This window comes from Poecilia reticulata, chromosome 7 (genome assembly GCF_904066995.2).
Source record: "Poecilia reticulata chromosome 7, P_reticulata-male-v2, whole genome shotgun sequence".
Taxonomy (NCBI): Eukaryota; Metazoa; Chordata; class Actinopteri; order Cyprinodontiformes; family Poeciliidae; genus Poecilia; species Poecilia reticulata.
In genome coordinates, this window is record NC_088836.1 from 15744531 (window position 1) to 15763917 (window position 19387).

Genomic DNA, 19387 nt, shown 5'->3' on the forward strand with positions numbered 1-19387 from the left:
CTTTGTGGCACAAGTGTATAGAATAAGAAATCTGATTTTTGACCTTCGCCTTGAACTAACCACCTCTCTGCAGTGTCCAACACTTCAGCCAATACCTGTGAATGGACTCCTATCAAATCAATTGCCAGAAGTTGTCTGCTGGTTTATGTTGAGCTCCTCTGAAATCCCCCATTTAGTTTTCTTGCATGTAATTTATCACATTGCATTCTCAAATTTAACTTTATAATTTATGAGTATGTGTAGCCTAGAATAGAATTTAAGCAGACTGTTCCAGCTAATTCTAATTAATAATGTCAAAGTTTGCCTATATCTGATTATAGATTTTGTATTGATTTTAATTATAGCGTAACATTTGGTGTTTCTGGTTATTCCAAATGTAGATTCCCTTCCTCTTGTGTGTCGTCTACCCAAAGTACTTCAGGCAATGCGGGGGTCATGCTTCTCAAGACGTTAAAACATTTTATATTGAGTGACATCCCTCTTCCCCTCTATGCCCGTCCTCCTTTCATTCCCTCCTGGAAGTGTAACCTCAGGATTGTGGTGATATTGTGCTGAGATGGTAATGATGGTGGGTGACAGGCAGCTGGCGGTAAGTTTGGTCTTCACTAGCGCTCCCCCTTTTGAAAAACAAGAGCTAACAAAAGCAAGAAAACAAGTTCTTGATGAGTCAGGGCTGTTGTGGCCTAATTGTGCCTCTTCTGTCCTGTGTTGTGGGGTGAAAACATTGCCATTGACTCATAAAGGGGGGCACCATCATTAGACCAGCCTGTTTCTTTGAGTGTGACTCTGTATGGGTTTGCTCCTCCTTATTTCCCTGTTACTGTATTTTTTTTGTTTCCCATTTCATTTATGTCAAACTTTTCATGTCAGAGAAAAGTACACTGTGTATGCTGAAGGAATTGTTTTGCTTTTTTTGTGTTTGTTTTCGCTTTATTTAGTTTTGAGGAGGGTTTGTGTGATGTAGTTTTTAGCAGTCTACAATAAAAAGAGGTCAGATCAATGATGCATTTTATTAGTGAGCCAGAAGACAACTAAGGTTTTCACAAATATATTAGCAGAGAATATATATTCAGCACTCATCTGTAGCATTCTCGAGTAACTTCATTTTCAAACTTTATTTCTCTGCTGACACTGATGGTATTAGCAAGATCAATATTAAAACCTACGTACAAAAATTATCTTGCTAAATAGTTGTCAAAAGCAAAAATTGGTTAATGGGTCATAAGAAACCTTTCTTATTTTGACAAAAATAAGCAGGTAGTCATAAAATATTACGTTTCTAACTCCCGCTGGCAGCTAGCTAATGATAGCTAATGCTAGCTATTAGCTAAACCAGAGATTCAGTTTTGACTGATGTTCACATTTCTATCCTTCTCTATGACAATAGCACGGGTAACAACACTTTGACTTCTAAAAAACAACATAACTTTGATGTTATATTTAGCAAGTGATCTAGAGTTTTGTTTTTGTTTTTGTTTTAAGACTCTGCGAAAATAATTAGCATTCTTAAAGGCAACACACACCACATTAGAAAGTATTTGGTCAAATTTATTGGCCCTCATATTAAAGTCAGGAAATAGTTTCCTAGAAAATGTAGCATTTTACTGTAAATCCCTGTAATCTGAAACAAGCTGAATTTGCTGTAGAACGGTTTATAGTGTTTCTTATTTAGCTAAAGCATCGTGTAACACTCTTACCGGTCTAGTACAGAAAGTAAACTTTAGCTAATTTACTGAGAAAGGACCAGGAACACTGGACCAGTGTACGATGGCAGCCTTATTGAATGCAGTTTACTGCACAGTTAGCCTAGCAACAGAGACATTGCTTGACTAGAAAGCTTGCTATAATGTAAAGAACTGCTTCATGCAAAAATGATGAAATATGTAAGGGAAAGCTAACAAAACCTTGAGTTTTAGTTGTTTAGATTTTTTAAATTTGCTTTTTGATAACCTGTGATGTGAGTAGGTTTTAACTCCATAACAATTTCTTCTTTATTCTCTGAGCAGAAAACAGTTTTGACTAGTTGTAGGAGGCAGACTGCTCATCACCACTTCACACAACCTACCTCAATTAAAAAAACTACTACTTAACCTCAATCTTATAGCATAGGTGTCATGATCCATTCATCTTTCTTTTTCACTCATAAAGCTGTCATGTTTTGTTGTGTTTTCCTTTTGTTTTTAGTTTGCTTTTGTTTGGTCTGTGCTATCGTCATCATGGGATCACAGCCCCAGATGTCATTGGCCTTGCCTTGCAGAGCTCTGTGAGAAGGACGCTGAGACAGTGAGGCCACTACCGCAGAGCTGGCCCAGCTGGGGGCCAGAGCCCAGGGGCCCCGAAAGGGGGGCTCTCCAAAGGGGTCAGGCTGAAGGTGACAATTACCCCAATACTGTAGTTTAGATTAAGGCAAAATCTTTATTTAACTGTGTGCCCATCAGAATAGCTGCTTATTATTTTGAAATGCAGAGTTTTGGACTCAAAAGGGGTTATACCACAGAGAAACTGCTCTGGCAAAATCTAAACGAGAGCCCTGTCTAGATGTCTGCGACTCGATGTTTCAGCAGTATGAGGAATCCTCTGAGAGGAGAAAGACTGAATGCATTGTGACATCTACCCAGCTGCTTTGTTTTGACATTCATTCAAATGGTTTACATGCTCTACCTGTTGTAGTTTTCGCTGATGATTTCATCAGTCAAAATGAAGATTTTGCCAGTCTCAAACCTCCCTCCGTGATTTTGGTAAGCTTTGGATGTTGTGTACTTATTGCAGTGAGTTTGACCAGTTGGTGTCGGTGGCTGGTTGGAGGTGCTTTCACATGTGTTTACTGTTGATATTTTTTCCTTATTTGTAAGGAACTGGGGCACCCCCTGTGCCACTACTTCTAGCATCCAGCTCAGCAACATGAATTCAAGGGAAGAAATGAGAATGAGAGAAAACATTTTCCGTAGCATGGATTTCATTCTTGCCTCTTTAACAAAACAGTATATTTTATAACGATGTTTGAAAGACAATTTCTTCAACATGGAATGAACCAGTTTAGATTTGATCAACCCGCGCGTTGTAGATTTTGAACCAGACATTATCAAATGCTTTTTGAACTCTTTGAAAAATGTTAACACTACATAAGGCAGCCATTATGGCACGGTCACTAATGCCTGTTGATGCATATTTGACACGTACCTATTATCTTATTGCCCCCATCAAATGATCAATGTTTGGCAAGTTATAGCTAATGTCCCTAATTTATTTTAGTTGGTATATTCAGATTAACTATATCTACCTTATTTAGCACAAATTATTTATTTTTTAATATAACTATATAAAGTGTTAATAAAACGCACAGATATGATGAAAGGCACTTGCTTTAAAGTGTTTTGTGTAAGAGGCTTTTGAATCGTATTCCTGCGTACCACTCAATGGAAGACTTAATCTTGAAAATCTCTTCCTGTAATGGGGTTCCTAATGAAACTTCCTTAAGCTGCACCAGTCGCTCCAGTCTCAACACTTTCCAAAGAACATTAGTGTAGCTAATGGACCACACTTCCCATTTTCCATTTCTTCCTTGGTCAACAATGCAATCCCGTGTTAAGCCCAGATCCAGCTAGACAGCCTCAAACCATAACTGGCCACTGCAGATAATGTTCCCACTGATTTGATTACTTATTCTTTTGAGATAGACGCAGTGATGTTTGTGGGATAATGACCCTACTTAGGGATGCATTGAGTGTCTTTAAGTGTGGTGGGTCACTTTAAGCATTTCTTAGCTGCAGGAATCCCTGGGTTTGCTGATGCTGGATGGGGCTCAGGGGATGCACCAGTTTCTTTAAGATTATGTCCTGTTATTGTTGTTAACTGTGCGTAACTCGACTGTATTCTGTGTTCTTTTGTCCTTTCAGTGCCATCCAGTGCTAATAACTATAACCGGTGTGCCCTTGACCTCCATCCCTGTTTTCTTGTGTGTGGTTCATGTGACTGTGGCTCTCCTTTTTGACTCTAAATGCTGTGTGACAAGTTGATTTGATGTCTATAGGAAAATGACTATATGACACTCTTGTACATGTTCACCTGTATTCTTTCTCTTAGGTTCCATTAGTTTCTGTGTCTTAAATTATATGGGAATTTATGCCTGAAGAGCGACAAGGAGAGACAATGTTAGAGGGGCAAGGGTAAGGCTCTCAAGTCTGTTGGGTTTTTATCAGCTTCCACAGGGCAATCTCTCTCCTTAACCTCCCTCCCCAAATCCTCCTCCTCTGCTCTTCCAGTCCTTTCACTTGTATCTTAACCATGTAGCACTCTTCTCTCTCCTAATTTACCCTCTGTTTGAGTTTTGTGTTCTTATCTCGTCTCTCTCTCTCTCTCTCTCTCTTGCTTTCTCTCTCTGTTTCTCAACCACAAATTTCTTTGCAGGTGCACAGGACTTTTCACTTCTCGTCAACAGCCCCAAAATAACAGCCAAATCCCCCTAATGGCCTACTGCTACTAAATTTTTTTTTACCACACACGCAAAACCTATACTAAACAATGACCTTCTCTCTCAGTGTATATACATGTATAAATGCAATATTATACATGTATATACATGCATAGATTTATGTGTGTGTGTCAAGCAACTCTCCGCCTACACCAGGGCCGTCTCTCTTCCTTAGTGAATATTCTCACTTCTAACAGTTTGGAACCTCTTTTGCTTCTCTGTTTTTGTGTAGGTGTCTATAGTCAGCCTTGTAGCTAATGCGCTGGGCTACTCCGATCTAGGGCCCATTAAATCACTCAGGACACTAAGGGCCTTGAGACCCCTCAGAGCCTTGTCACGTTTTGAAGGGATGAGGGTAAGATCCAAAGCTAAGCAGCTGATCCTTCCGCATGCCCATTCAACAGTTTAAAGCATGCTAGAACTGATCTAAAGGCAAAGTAAGAGAACAACAGAAAAGAAAAATCAGAAAGTTTGGGGGACTGGTTCTAGAAAGCTAGGAAGTGAAAGCCAAAAAAAAAAGTCACCTTTCCATGCGCAGTGCTGCACCGTGCCTTTGTTAGACCGAAAGAATAAGTCATGATGCAGCTGGGAGTAAAATAAGAGCGAGATCACATTTATTTGGATTGGATGTCTTTGACAATTAAACGTTTTTCAAAAGCCTGCAGAAAACCGATTTGCTCGGAAATCTAAATTTTTCCACTAAAGCTGCCTCATCACATCAAAGATGAACTAAAAGTTCAGACTACCTCATTGTTTTCTTTTCTTGCTGATTGGCCAAAGTGAATGTAAAATTGGTCAAAGCTAACCTAACTTACATGTCATCTCATAGAGCATTCAAACCAACAATTCAATCAACCACTGCTTTCAATTGAGACGCCCCCACCCCTGCCCGCCCCTTCACATGCCCCCCCTTTCCTCCTCTTCCTCCTCCTGCTCCCATAACCTCCTCCTTCCCCAGTTCACACCATTCCCCAATGCATTGAGAACAACCAGCGGGAACCGGGGGGAGCTGCAGACACCAAAACACCTCTGCCCCAAACCAGTCACACCAAAACCTTCCCCTTAGAGGAGTCCGTTTTATGCATTTAATCGGCAGAAATAACTCTCTGCAGGAGTACGTCTTGTTTTTTCAGCAGCCTAATCCAGTGGTGGTTACTGCTTGAATAGCGCTCTGGGTGAGCTGCATCTTCAGTGCCCCAACAACATCCTAACAGGGTCCTTATGCATTAAAACTCTGAAAATATCGTGTCTTTTTGCAAATAGATTAAAGATTTTGTGTAACTGAAGTTGCTATAGAGAATTTTAGAAGAACATAGTGCAGGTTTGACCAGGAAAACCCTAACGTTGTCTTAAAACAGATACAACAAATTTTATAGTTTTAATAAACTACAGATTAAATATTTTATTAAAACAAACAAATTAGTCTGCTAATGCATTTTGGAAAATCTCCTGGTAAGTTATAGAAGTCACGGATGGCTTATGTATCCACTGCTTTAGCCGCCCCCCGGGCTGTGCCGCCCTGAGCAGTAGCCCATACTCCCCATACCAAAAACCTCCACTGGTCTCCTCCTAAAAATGTGCAGATCTGATTGGTCGTCCCTGTGACTGGTGTATACCGATAGTTTGCGCCTGGTTGTTGTCACCCGTAGTTCACTCTTTCTCTTTCTAAATCTCTCAGTTCAAGTCTCCTCTATCTTTTGCTATCCTCATCTTGTTGTTTGAGATTCTCCTCGTTAGCTCAAGCCTTCCCCACCTCCTCCTCTTCATCCCCAGCTTCCTCCCCTCTCCTTCACCTCTACCCCTTCTCCTCCCCTGTTTTTCCACTCCACCTCGACCCAGTGTGGCTGGGCCGGTCCGCTGAAGGATCAACACACTCTTTCCCGCTTGCCCAAGACCTTTATACATCAGAGATGGAGACATAAACCACACACTCACAGAGTTGTGGCTTTGGGAAGAAAGTATTTGTTAAACTTCTGCCGTCGTCAGACGTTGGAGTGAATCATCCGACTTACTGATCTGCCATCAGCAAATTCTGCAGGCAGATTTATAATTTTCCGACACCTTACACGCTGAACTCTTAAAAGCTATTTTGAAGCCGTCTTGTTATTGGCGCATGCAGGCAGAAGCTTAGCAAATACGCAAGGCAGCCATTTCACTGACAACATTTCTGCTCTCATGTCATAGCACCAGACACTTTAGCACATGCAGCAGTCTCTGGGTTCCTGTTGCCTTCCACTCCCACAGGAAGTGAAGCTGGGAGGCAACAATGGGCCCAGTTAAACTCTGACTTTGGAGTTTTGGGTCGACGGTGGCCTGCAATTTGACAGCTGTCAGACAAAACCCTTAACCACATGCAGAAAATGTGTCTCCTGTATCTCCCACCACCCAAAAATGACAATCAGGAGCAGAAGGCCTCTGAAATTGACAAGAAGCCTGATTCCTTTAAATTGTAGATATCCAGCGACTAAAATGTGATGTCATTGCACATCAGCAGACATCAACGCTTTTAGGCCCTGGATAAGATTTACGGTTTATGGTTCGCTGAAACTGAATTGGTTTTAACTAAAGATCTTGTCATTTTTGGGGCTCAAAAGCATTCCACATTTGCTTAAATCGACTGTAAATGGTAGCACCAGTGCCCCTGTGAATTAACGCATTCACTGGACGCACGTGGTGAGAAAGGTGAGGGCGGCCCAGTAATGCAAAAATGCAAAAGAAACAAAATAATAATTTGACCCTGCTGTATCAGTTTCTTTTCTTTTTTTTCTTTTTATTTTACTATGTCTATGTTCATAAATTGAGTTACTGTTTTGTTTAAGCTGAAAATTGAAAATTTGAGGTCAAAACAATAAATAAATGAGTGGGGAAGTACATGAATGGAGAGATGACACAATAGGGAAGAGATTTAAACTGATGAGAAAATATTTTATCTTTGCTGCTGCATCTTGTCACTTAAACTTTAATATGTTTTCATTGTTTTTGAAATAGACAAACACAGAAAGGAATGTTTTTTAACGCTTCTTTGTAAATAAAAATCTGAAAAGTGAGGTCTGTTGTGGTAAACTGATACACAGGAAGGAAAGTCTAATAATGGGACAACTGTGAGTAGTCCACATTGTCGAGTTGTGCTCTAGTCAGTCAAAATCAACGTAAAACCATTTTGCATCACCTTATTACTGCAGCCATGGGGGCCAGATTATGTTGAAAAATGGGAGTGAAGGTGATAGGAGCATCAGTAGCTGCAACATGTTTGCCTTTTTTTAGCTTTTCTTTGTTGTTCCTATCAGTTAATTGCTCATCAATGTCGATGCAAAGAGTTAAAGTTGGATGATGTTGGAAAAAGTCACTGGGAGTTTTGAGAAGCACCTTTGACTATCTGCTGAAGGTGAGTTTATTTGGGATTAATCACAGGTATGAGAGAAGATGAAACATGCAGCGCTGTAATAAAACCAACTGAGATTCTTCCCTGTACATCGCTGCTAACTGCTCCACTTTGCTCCACTTTGCTCCATTGTTCTGGTACCAATGATCCCAAACATCAAACGCCGCTTATACTCAATATTGATTCGGGGGGTGGGGGGGCTTTGTGTACAGGCATGCCACACTTTTCAGATTGTTATTTATAGAACATTTTGAAAACTCTTAATAACTTTCTGTCCACCTCACAATTAGGTGCTAATTGGTGTTGATCTGTCTCTTAAAATTCAAAAAATTCAAACTAATGAGGGAGCAGAAAAAAGTTGTAATGTGACAAAATGCTAAAAGTTAGCGATGCATTTTCAGTCTGAAACTTTGCTTGACAAGCAATGTCTATGGACTGTTTTTTTTTTTTTTTTTTTTTTTGCTTACTTGTATTTCTGTTTCTCTTGATGCTGCTTGCTTTTAGTGTGTTGGGCAGTGTGATTAGACTATTAGTATAACATAACATCAACTTTATTATTTTTCTTCTGGCTAACCTGCCTGAGGAAAATGACACCTAAATAAATATTAATTACCGTACTCTGCCAATTACGTTGTTGTTTTTTTTAAAAGAAACATTTCAGGGCTGATCCGTTTGAGGGAGACACTCATTGTACATTGCGCTAGCAAACTACAACAATAATCTCTCTATCCACACATTTCTCTATTTATTTATGTATTGATTTGAGCGGATTCTTGAGATTGCACAATGCCATGTAACACGCATGTGTAATAACTGCCGATGCACATTCTGCATTTTTGAAAGCCATTTTCCCTCTTTCTGAGAATGCTTTCTACACACAGCATGGCCTTTGTTATTTAACAGAATTTATTTGAAAGCGGTAAGATTGTAACTCGAATCAAGCAAAGAGTCATTCTCTCAGCGAGTTCGCCGGCACCGCTGTGGAAAAGTAATTCTGCAGTCTGTTTTGTAATCTAGCATTTGAGATTCGAGGAATTTTTATAAGCGTGCCCTCCATTATTTCTGCGTCCAGCGCTGAGAGAATCCCGCTCTTAGAGCTCCTCCCTGTCTGTTTGTTAAGAGGAGGGAATATGGCTCCACAAAACGAGTCTGCCAAAGAAATGCATGCTCAGCTGTCTGCCTGAGAGCTGCTGGTTGGCCTGCCTAACACTAGCAATGAGCGGTTCAACAAGTGCTGAGCTTTTGAATCTACAGTAAGAAAATGAAAAAAAGAACTGATAGGATTAGAGATTTGAGGTGTGGGAATTTTTCCCTCCAAATTTTTCCACTTTGTTTTGAGATGGGCTTGTTATGGAGAAGAGCTTATTTAGAAAGATGAACTGCATAAGGTTGGGGTGGCGAGAGTGGACACTTCATACTGATATGGCAAACACTTTTTTGTCTTACAGATTCATCAAACACTCAAATTTGATTGTTCATTGATTATATAAATACTTGCTCACACATTTCTGAGTATGAATATTTGAGGTTAGAACATGAACCTATTATCAGCAGTTCAGTGAGATGTAGAGCGTGTCATTTATTACATTTATTGTCATTTTTGGAGAAATATTTTGTAAATTGCACAATTATTTTCTGATAATAATTTGAAGTATATTTACTCACAGTATTGCTTTCAATCGTGTTACTAAGGATAACAAAAACAAAACATTATTTTAGCAACACTGAATCCAAACCTGCATCCTGATTAAAAGTTAGAATATAGCTGAAATTTCAGTAGTAAAAACTTAAATTCATATATGGATTCATTACAAAGACAGCTAGAGATCATTTGAACCCTCCTTTCTTTTATTTTGAGTATGGTTTGCAGATAATGAAAGATCTGGTTATCGCTGTTGCTCTAGAGTCTTTTTCTGATACATTTTTCCTTCCACTTAACTTCCCATGACTGTGCTGTAACACAGGTTATTGGCTAACTTTCAATCATTCAGAAGTCAGCAATATTCCTCATTATTCCTGCTTTAAAATCATGTCGTTATTGGTTTTTCAGAGGTTAATTTATGGGTTTTTTTATTAACTGCAAACCATAATTATCAAAAAAAATAAGAGGGACATTTAAATATATTTACTCTGACAATTCTATATAATAAATAATTTGGCGTCTCTTTGTAAATTAGATTTAAAAAATTGAAGCTATTCTTTATGGAGATGACCATTTATTGAAACAAAAGATAACAAATCTCAACATGAATGCTAAAATTTTTATCTGAAAGAAAAAAATATATTTTTATCATATAAATTAAACTTTTTACACGTTGTGATATTTAATAGATTTTTAAAAGTAAATTTTTTGTGTGTGAGAGTGTTTGAGTGCGCACAAAGCAGTTTTAGTCCCATTCTTTGACGCACTGCTCATCATCCTGCGCTTCAGACCCTGACGTCAATCTTAAAAAGATTGAGTAACAGTTTTAAGGATTTTTGTGTGACGCCATAACAATATGCAGTGTCTTATCTGAGGGGTGAACATGAGCTGGGTTGGTTTCATGCTTCTCACACTGTTGTCATATCCTTTCTCCCCTGGTCTGGTTTAGGTGGTAGTCAACGCCTTGGTGGGTGCCATCCCTTCCATTATGAATGTGTTGCTGGTTTGCCTCATCTTTTGGCTGATTTTCAGTATCATGGGGGTCAACTTGTTTGCGGGCAAGTACTACTACTGTTTCAATCAGACATCAGAGGAGTATTTTGATGTCGAAGTTGTCAACAACAAGACCCAGTGTGAGGCGCTTATTAGTGATAACCATACTGAGGTCAGGTGGAAGAACGTCAAGATCAACTTTGACAATGTGGGCGCTGGCTACCTCGCCTTGCTGCAAGTGGTGAGAGCGTCACTTCTCCTCTGACTTCGTCTCCTGTTTCTCACTAACTTGCATTTATTTCCTCATTTTCCTGCACTTCCTTTGATGGGTTTTTTTTTTTGTTGATTTTAAGCGTCACTCGAAGGCCTGCCTATGCTTTATTTGTGTTTTGTCTTTCACAGCACTACGATAAAGCCTTTGCTTCATGTTCATTGAGCATTTATGAGTGTGCTTCTCCATGCCTTTTTTCTTCATACGTGTTTCTTTCCATGCACAAGCTGTACTACAGGACATGCATCAATTTCGGTTTGAGTTTGAGTCTCCTTTAATGATTATAATCATTTATATATATATATTTATTTATTTTTTTGCTTGTTTTTCTGGTCTGCTGAATTGGGTTGAACAAATGTAAAATATAATATTGTCTCTCTTTCAAAAGGCCACATTCAAAGGTTGGATGGATATAATGTACGCCGCAGTGGATTCCAGAAATGTATGTTCACTGATTTATTTGAATATTTATTTACTGCTCCCACTGTGTACTGTACTGTGAAAAGGAAACTAGGATCATAAGGATCTGTTGTTATTTAGATCAGTCAAAAAGGCTAAAACCTTTTTTTTTTCCAAAGGATGATTTTTGTTGCTATATGCAGTAAATTCATTAAATAATACCTAAAAAAAATGAGAAGCCAAATTAAAGAGTGAAAATGTAATTGATCTCCTTCCTTTCTGCCTTTTCTGTGTCCTTTATTTCATTCTTACTTGTATTCTCTCTAAACCCCACTCATTTATACAGTTGTTTTCTTATTTCTGTACTTTCTTCATTTTTTCCTTCCTTTCTTTCTTCATAATTTAATACCTTCCTAATATTACTTCTTCTTTCTTGCTTTTTGTCCTTTATTCCTTCCCTTCTTGAACCCTTCCTTCCTTCCTTCCTTCCTTCCTTCCTTCCTTCCTTCCTTCCTTCCTTCCTTCCTTCCTTCCTTCCTTCCTTCCTTCCTTCCTTCCTTCCTTCCTTCCTTCCTTCCTTCCTTCCTTCCTTCCTCCCTCCCTCCCTCCCTCCCTCCCTTCCTTCCTTCCTTCCTTCCTTCCTTCCTTCCTTCCTTCCTTCCTTCCTTCCTTCCTTCCTTCCTTCCTTCCTTCCTTCCTTCCTTCCTTCCTTCCTTCCTTCCTTCCTTCCTTCCTTCCTTCCTTCCTTCCTTCCTTCCTTCCTTCATCACAGTTTCTTGTTTTTCATGTTTTATTTTTAAACTCGACCCGCTTTAGAATTATCTGACATGAATTTGGAGTATTTGGATAATTTGAGTATTTTCTATGTAAAAAAAACAAAGTAATGATTTTTTTTTTTTTACCTCAGGTCAGATTTAGGCAGATTTTTCTTGCCTGTATGAGTGAATGAAAACATATTTGAAGTCTAAACATTCTGCCTCTTTTCCTTTTAAGGTGGAAGACCAGCCCAGATACGAAGTCAACATTTACATGTACATCTACTTCGTTGTCTTCATCATTTTCGGGTCCTTCTTCACCCTGAACCTCTTCATTGGTGTGATCATTGACAACTTCAACCAGCAGAAGAAAAAGATAAGAGCTGCTCTACCTCCGAATGCTTTTCATTTTTCTCTCAGTGTCAAACGGGAACATGGTTATAACCAATGTTCTGTTTGTCCCTTTACTTTGGAGGTCAGGATATCTTCATGACGGAGGAGCAGAAGAAGTACTACAACGCCATGAAAAAGTTGGGCTCCAAAAAGCCGCAGAAGCCCATCCCTCGACCACAGGTTGCTCATGAGTTTTTTTTGTTTGTTTGGTTGCCATGCATGCAGTTAGTTCATCTGATTCCTCAGAAATCTCACAGTCTTTCCTCCCTGCTGTTCCAGAACAAGATCCAGGGATACGTGTTTGACTTTGTGACGCAGCAGGTCTTTGACATCTCCATCATGATACTGATCTGCCTCAACATGGTCACCATGATGGTGGAAACAGACGATCAGTCCGAACAAACGGAAATGGTTCTCTACTGGGTCAACTTCATCTTCATCGTGGTCTTCACCACGGAGTTCTTGCTGAAGCTTTTCGCGCTGCGCCACTACTACTTCACCAACGGATGGAATATCTTCGACGTGGTGGTTGTCATCCTCTCCATCGTCGGTGAGTGACGTGCGTGGAAAGTGTGGAGCAGTGAGCAGATACGAGCAAGTTTGCAGTCTTTCATAAGTGTTTATGTCTCTTGAACTTTTAGTGATAAACACTGAGTTGTTTTATGTAACCAACACAAAGTAGCGACAAAAAGGACTCTTGATATTCAAAGTGATTTTCAAATAAAAACAATACTAATATTTACAGACACAAAGTTTTAAAAATGTTAAAAGAATTTTGTTGTTTTTGCTTTTTTTGTTGCACATTTTAGATAAATAATAAACTGTTTAATATCAGGTACAGATAGAAACCTAAACCTAATAAGTGGTTGTATCACCCTGAAGAAACAACAGTGTCTTACTTTGCTACCATTGAATTTTACTGACTAAATGTTTTAATTCGCACGTCGGAGGGCCTTTTTCTGTTCTGTTTAAGATCATATCACAGCATCTCAATGTAATTTAAGTCAGGACTTTGACTAGACTGCTCCAAAGCATATTCTTAGGCAATTCAGAGGTGGCCGTCCTGATCTGCTTCTCTTCCTGCACAACACAAGAGAGCTTTAGCTTAAGCTCCCAAACTGATGGCTGGATATTAGCTTTCAGGATGTCCTGGTATCAAGCAGGATTTCTGTTTATGGCAAGTTGTCAAGGTCCTAAAAAAAGCAAAGCAGTGCTTGACCTGTGTTCACATATTACAGGGAATGCTCTGCTCCGATGTGAACTAAATTTAACCATTTGGTTGACTTTTAAATTGCTATGTGTAGCAGAAAACTTGTGAAACATGATGGTGGCAGCAGCATGCTGTGGGATGCTTTATTTCAGCTACTGGAGGCAGCAAACTACTTTAAACAGAGACAGAGGTTCACGTTTCCGCAGCTTCTAATGTCACAGACTTGTGGTCGCATTATGTCAAGTGGTATTGACTCGTTTGCTGTGCGCTATTTTTCTAGCGACTTTTTTTTACTAATTCTTCCTCTTGTTTGCCTCAGGTATGTTCCTGGCTGACATCATTGAGAAGTACTTTGTGTCACCGACCTTGTTCAGGGTCATCAGGTTGGCTCGTATTGGCCGGATCCTGCGTCTGATTAAGGGAGCTAAAGGCATCCGGACTTTGCTCTTCGCCCTGATGATGTCCTTGCCGGCCTTGTTCAACATCGGCCTGCTGCTCTTCCTGGTCATGTTCATCTTCTCCATCTTTGGCATGTCCAACTTCGGCTACGTGAAGCATGGAGCGGGTATCGACGACCTGTACAACTTCGAAACCTTCGGCAACAGCATGATCATCCTGTTCATGATCACCACGTCGGCCGGCTGGGACGGCTTGCTGCTGCCGATTCTGAACTACCCGCCGGACTGCGACTCTAACCTGGAGAACCCTGGCACGTCGGTGAAGGGCGACTGTGGGAATCCCTCAGTGGGGATTTTCTTTTTTGTCATGTACATTATTATTTCCTTCCTGATTGTGGTTAACATGTACATTGCCATCATTCTGGAGAACTTCAGCGTGGCCACAGAGGAAAGTGCCGATCCGCTCAGTGAGGACGACTTTGAGACCTTCTATGAGATCTGGGAGAAATTTGATCCCACCGCCTCCCAGTTCATTAGTTTCGCCAAGCTGCCTGACTTTGCCGACGCTTTGGAGCACCCGCTTCGCGTGCCGAAGCCCAACACTATAGAACTGATCGCCATGGACATGCCTATGGTGAGTGGCGATCGCATTCACTGCCTCGACATCCTGTTTGCCTTCACGAAGCGTGTGCTGGGTGACAGCGGCGAGCTGGACATGCTGCGGACGCAAATGGAGGAGCGCTTCGTGGCCGCCAACCCGTCCAAGGTGTCGTATGAGCCCATCACCACGACGCTGCGCCGTAAGCAGGAGGACGTGTCTGCCAGAATCATCCAGAACGCCTACCGCACCCACCTCATCAGGCGCGGCATCATCTTCAAGCGACACATTTTGTCCAGTAACAAGCTTGAGAATGGCGGGACCAACCAGGAGAAGAAGGAGAGCACGCCATCCACCGCCTCTCTCCCATCCTACGACAGCGTGACCAAACCTGACAAAGAGAAGCAGGACAAAAGCAAGGAGGACTGGGCCAGGAAAGAGAAGGACAAAAACCAGAAAGACGAGTGGGAATCCAAATGTTAGGATCCAGTGACTCCAAAATCTCAATTTAAACACAACGAGAACAGACTTTTGGGCCCAGACACCCAACAAATGTAGAAAAACCATTTGCAAGTAAGATTAAAAACAAGGAGGAAAAAAAAAAAAAACACAAAAAATGTTTACATACTCAAATACTACTGAGGCAATGTGGTTTCCTATGTTGTCAAAGACGGCTGAACCAAACGCAATCAGTTTACTGTGGAACTTCTGCTGCACAGCGACCAAGTTCATAGAAATGAGGAGTAAACACACAAAAAAAAACAGGAACTCACGCATTTCTTTGGGGGACCAACTGCCACAACATCCACCGCTCGGCGTTTGGAGCGCCGTGGATCTCCTGCCACCACCGAGTGTGGATTAACCCTGCTGCACAGCTCCGGCGCCGCGGCACTGGATCACTCAGATCCCGACAGAACTGTGTCAGCAGTCTGAAGGAGGGGGTCTGTAACTCCTGAGTTTACCGTCTTTATCAAGAAGAGAAGCATAATCACCCGGAGGAAGTTTAGCTTTTTGACGGATGCACTAGAGGCGGGGAGGAGACAAAGAGTTTTATTTTTCATTCATTTGAGTAAATGTGCATCTTCACATTATTTGAGCAGCAAAAAAAAAAAAAAGATAACATTTATCCCATGTCACCGGTCTTTTCATCCACTCTTTGTAATACTGATGCTGAAAAAGACGTTTTCTAACATGGGCTCTCACGCTGGGATGGGTACGACTCACTAGTCTGTGTCATTTGGATGGAGTTCCTGATAAAAATAATTTTTGTGCTTGTTAAATGCATAGAAATGACTTGCATGAAGGCATGTTTTGATCAGGAGTCATGCATGAGTAATCATAGTCCACAAGACACTAATTGTCAGACCACCGCAGTGGCTCGATTAAACGCTTGAGACTGTCCGCCTAGGAAGCTAGGAGAATCTCAAATGGAGAATGCAGTTATAGGAAATATTATAGAACGACGTTTGTATTTCACAAATTTTTTTTACGCGATTTGTTTCAACCTCTGCTGAAGTGAACATGGGAATAATTAACGCAGGCGCTCAGAGCCGCGGTCTCGGCCGGAGTCTCTGGATGTTGATAGCTTTGAAGGTTTGCGGCGCGGGCAGAATATCCTCATGTTGAGGCTGCACAGCACGTGGAAGGACATTCAAGCAGTTCTGATCAAATCTGAGGATTTCTTGGTGAACTTACTGCCATTTAAACTGTCTCTTTCCTCACTGAACTCTGGTGTACGCTACAACTACGAGAGCAGGGGATGTTTCACGCCAAGGAATCCAAAATCCAGTGTGCTCACGTATCGGTAGGCGTCCCGTCTGTCGCAGAGGGATCAGGTACAAGATTTGAATTTTCATTTTGGTTGCTTTTTTTTTTCTTTTCCTTTTGTGTTCTTGTTTCGAGGCAAGAGGAAGGACTTAAAACTGTGTTGAGGCGAAGGCAGTGGGTAATAGTTTTACTGAGCAACTTTCCCTGAAGATTATCGTTTTATTTACAATGTGAGTTCAGCGTAAGATTGTCCTTGGGATGCGTGTTTCAGGCCGTGCTGTTTAGAAAATTTAAGTTGTTAGCTTTATATATATATATATTTGAAAAAAAAAAGCCTTTAAGTCTTTCACTGATGTCCACACGATGCAATCTTTCCCAAAAATAAAAGGCTGATGATCGGTGAACGTGACATCTGATACAGCAGAGGTAGCAGAACATTTTTTTGCAGGGACATGTCTCGTTGTGCTTAGCATGTGTGGAAGGTGTGGACTAAGGAGGAACTGCGAGGCTTCAGGGATGGGTGACAAATACCAGCGGACCAATATGTAGACTGAGACCCTCCCTTCAGTGTTACCGACCGACTGCCATGAGAACAAGAGATGGAAGGCGAGAGCAGCAGGCGGCGAAGGTGCTGTTTGGTCTGAGATGGGAGTGCTGAAAGTCCCATGTTTGTCAGTGTATCATTGTGCTTCTGTGGGACCTCTTTGAACACTGTGTGGTCTTGCACCATCTCTTCGCAAACCTGCAGGCTTCCAAAAACGCTTATCACCTGCCTAAAAAAACAAGAGACAGAGGTAGTAAAGGAGCGGGAAATTATGAACAGACCTCACGTCGAAGCAGCTATGTTGTCTAAATAAGCTTTGTGGGTGTTTTTCACAAATAAACTGGAGGCTTCGCCAGCTGCCTCCGTCGACGTCCTGCCACTTATTTTCTACGCAGTGGAAATGGTCCTATTTCTTAGTGGATGATCAGACACGAACCTGGCATCCGGCGTCACACCACTGTTGCCATTTGGTGTGCTCAACACTGCCTGTACCGACCTATTCCCCCCCCAGCTTCCCGTACAACAGCAAATGAGGTCTGTTTACAATACGAGGTCTCTGAACCAGTTTGGCGGCTGCACACTGAAACCAAATACATTCCCAATGAGAACCACAGGAGGAGCGAGTAAGGTCATCCAAACTTACCCATGTTCATCTTGGATGTAATATTTTAGAGTTATAAACATTCACGTTTAAGAAAATATGAAAAAAGTTAAAAAAAAAAATAAAGAAAAACTAAAAGAAAAAAAACACATGTTTATGTACAGTGCAGGCTATGATGTAAATGGCACAATCGCTGAAAAAGAACGAACTTTTTGGGAGAAGCTATAAATATTGTATTATATTGTTTTATTTTAATGGCATGCTTTATTGTGTTTTTTTTTTTGTAAATACAGAATTTTAAAAATGTTACTACTAATAATCAAAAGGTGAATAATAACAATAATATAGAATGGCTTCCAGCTATGCCCTTTGTCACATTTGTTACTTTTTGGATTTTTTGAGACACTTTTCACTTTGTTGACGGAAACTGAATGAAATATAGGTATTATATAATTCAAAAAGATATATACATGTATACATATGTGTCTATATGTATATACATGAAACAGGAGAACACTGTCACATTTGATTTATGTGCAACACGTTCACGTGGATGTCTAAAGAAAAAAGAAAATAATTACAAACTGGTTGTTTCCAGCACTCTTTTCAATGTTGGGGGGGAGAAAAAAATAGCTCATGTGCAATGTTACTGGATGTAGCCTGATCATGACTTTTAAAGGATATTGTTACCAGCACATTTCTCACTTAACTGTTGTATCTATCACACTCAGAGCACACACACACACACGCACACACACCATTCCTACAGACACACTTCAAGGAAACTCTCTTCACTGCCCACCAACTTTACAGGTGATCTCATTCCAAGATGACGTCTGCAAGCGTGACTGACTTCTTCTTACATACTATGATACTGCCACCTAAACACACACACACACAAACATGAGTGCCATTGCAGCTCCACACACCTGCGGTCATTTTCTCATCATCCTCACTATCCTTTTGTTGAACGGTTCGTTTCTCGTGTTCCACTCTATGGCATGTGCCTTTTTTCTGCTTTTTCTGCAAATTTGGATGTCAATGCCACTCTTGAAGGAAAAAAACTAAAATAAAACTAACAATGAGAAACATGTCCAAATTGAAGAGGGTGGGGATTTCTCTCTTTTTCTTTTTCTTTGTTTTTTTGGGGGGTGTGGGGTTGGTTAATCAGGGATGTGAGGTCAGGTGTACAAGTGGAGGATCTTCCAGAAATTCAGCTCCCATCGTACTATTTATGAGTGTGTGATGTTAACAGATAAAAAAACAACTAACAAGGAAAAATAGAAAAGAAAAAAAAAGTCCTGTTCTTAGTGCTATACGTGTCACTCACTTGGCTTGTGAAAAAGCAGCTTGCCTTCTGTACTTTGGTTTGATTTCTTCCGTATTTCTGTTTCCATCTGAAATTTATTTTTGTATCAATATTTGATTATAGGAGTTATTCTTTTTTCAGCATGGTTTATTATGAGCTTTTTTTTTTCTTTTTTCTTTTTGCCGATAAAAAAAAATTACTTAAAAAAAGTGCTTTTCAAACTGTTATCATTTGACACCGTGACAAAAGAGGATATACAGTACAATACAATGGTGTGTTGCACAACCACTTGGACTCTTGGTTTAGAATATATGAAAGATTGTCTTCATTTGAGCACGAAACTTTTTATTACCAATAAAGCAGCCTTCCAGTTACAACCTGTGTGGCTTTTTGGGTGTCGACTTGAATGTCTGTAGCTTCACCACATGCACTCCAAAAGGTTTCATTTTGTTGTTGTTTGACCAGACCGCCTGGTTAATGTAAGTGACCACGAAGGACACATCTTGAGAGTTTCCAGGGGCCTCCTGGCTTTCCGTTTCCGATCGACGGCCATGTTTTAGATGAGCAGTGGTGTCATACGCTCCTCGTTTCCGGATTTATTGAACAGATCTTTCAAAACAAAGCTCTTCGAGATGTAGAAATTGGGATGATATT

At 40.5% G+C, this 19387-nt stretch overlaps 1 protein-coding gene across 7 annotated transcripts in view; it reads left to right on the forward strand.

Moving 5' to 3' along the window:
* Window positions 1-19110, forward strand: part of scn8aa (sodium channel, voltage gated, type VIII, alpha subunit a) — a 63422-nt gene extending 44312 nt beyond the window's left edge. For all 7 annotated transcript variants that reach the window (XM_081608971.1, XM_081608970.1, XM_081608976.1 and 4 more), the window contains exons 21-27: window positions 4704-4826; window positions 10445-10729; window positions 11148-11201; window positions 12152-12289; window positions 12382-12486; window positions 12586-12856; window positions 13836-19110. In XM_081608971.1, the coding sequence (XP_081465097.1) occupies window positions 4704-4826; window positions 10445-10729; window positions 11148-11201; window positions 12152-12289; window positions 12382-12486; window positions 12586-12856; window positions 13836-14995 (2136 nt within the window). In that variant the 3' untranslated portion in view covers window positions 14996-19110. The remainder of the gene's footprint in view (window positions 1-4703; window positions 4827-10444; window positions 10730-11147; window positions 11202-12151; window positions 12290-12381; window positions 12487-12585; window positions 12857-13835) is intronic.
* Window positions 19111-19387: the final 277 nt, after the last annotated feature.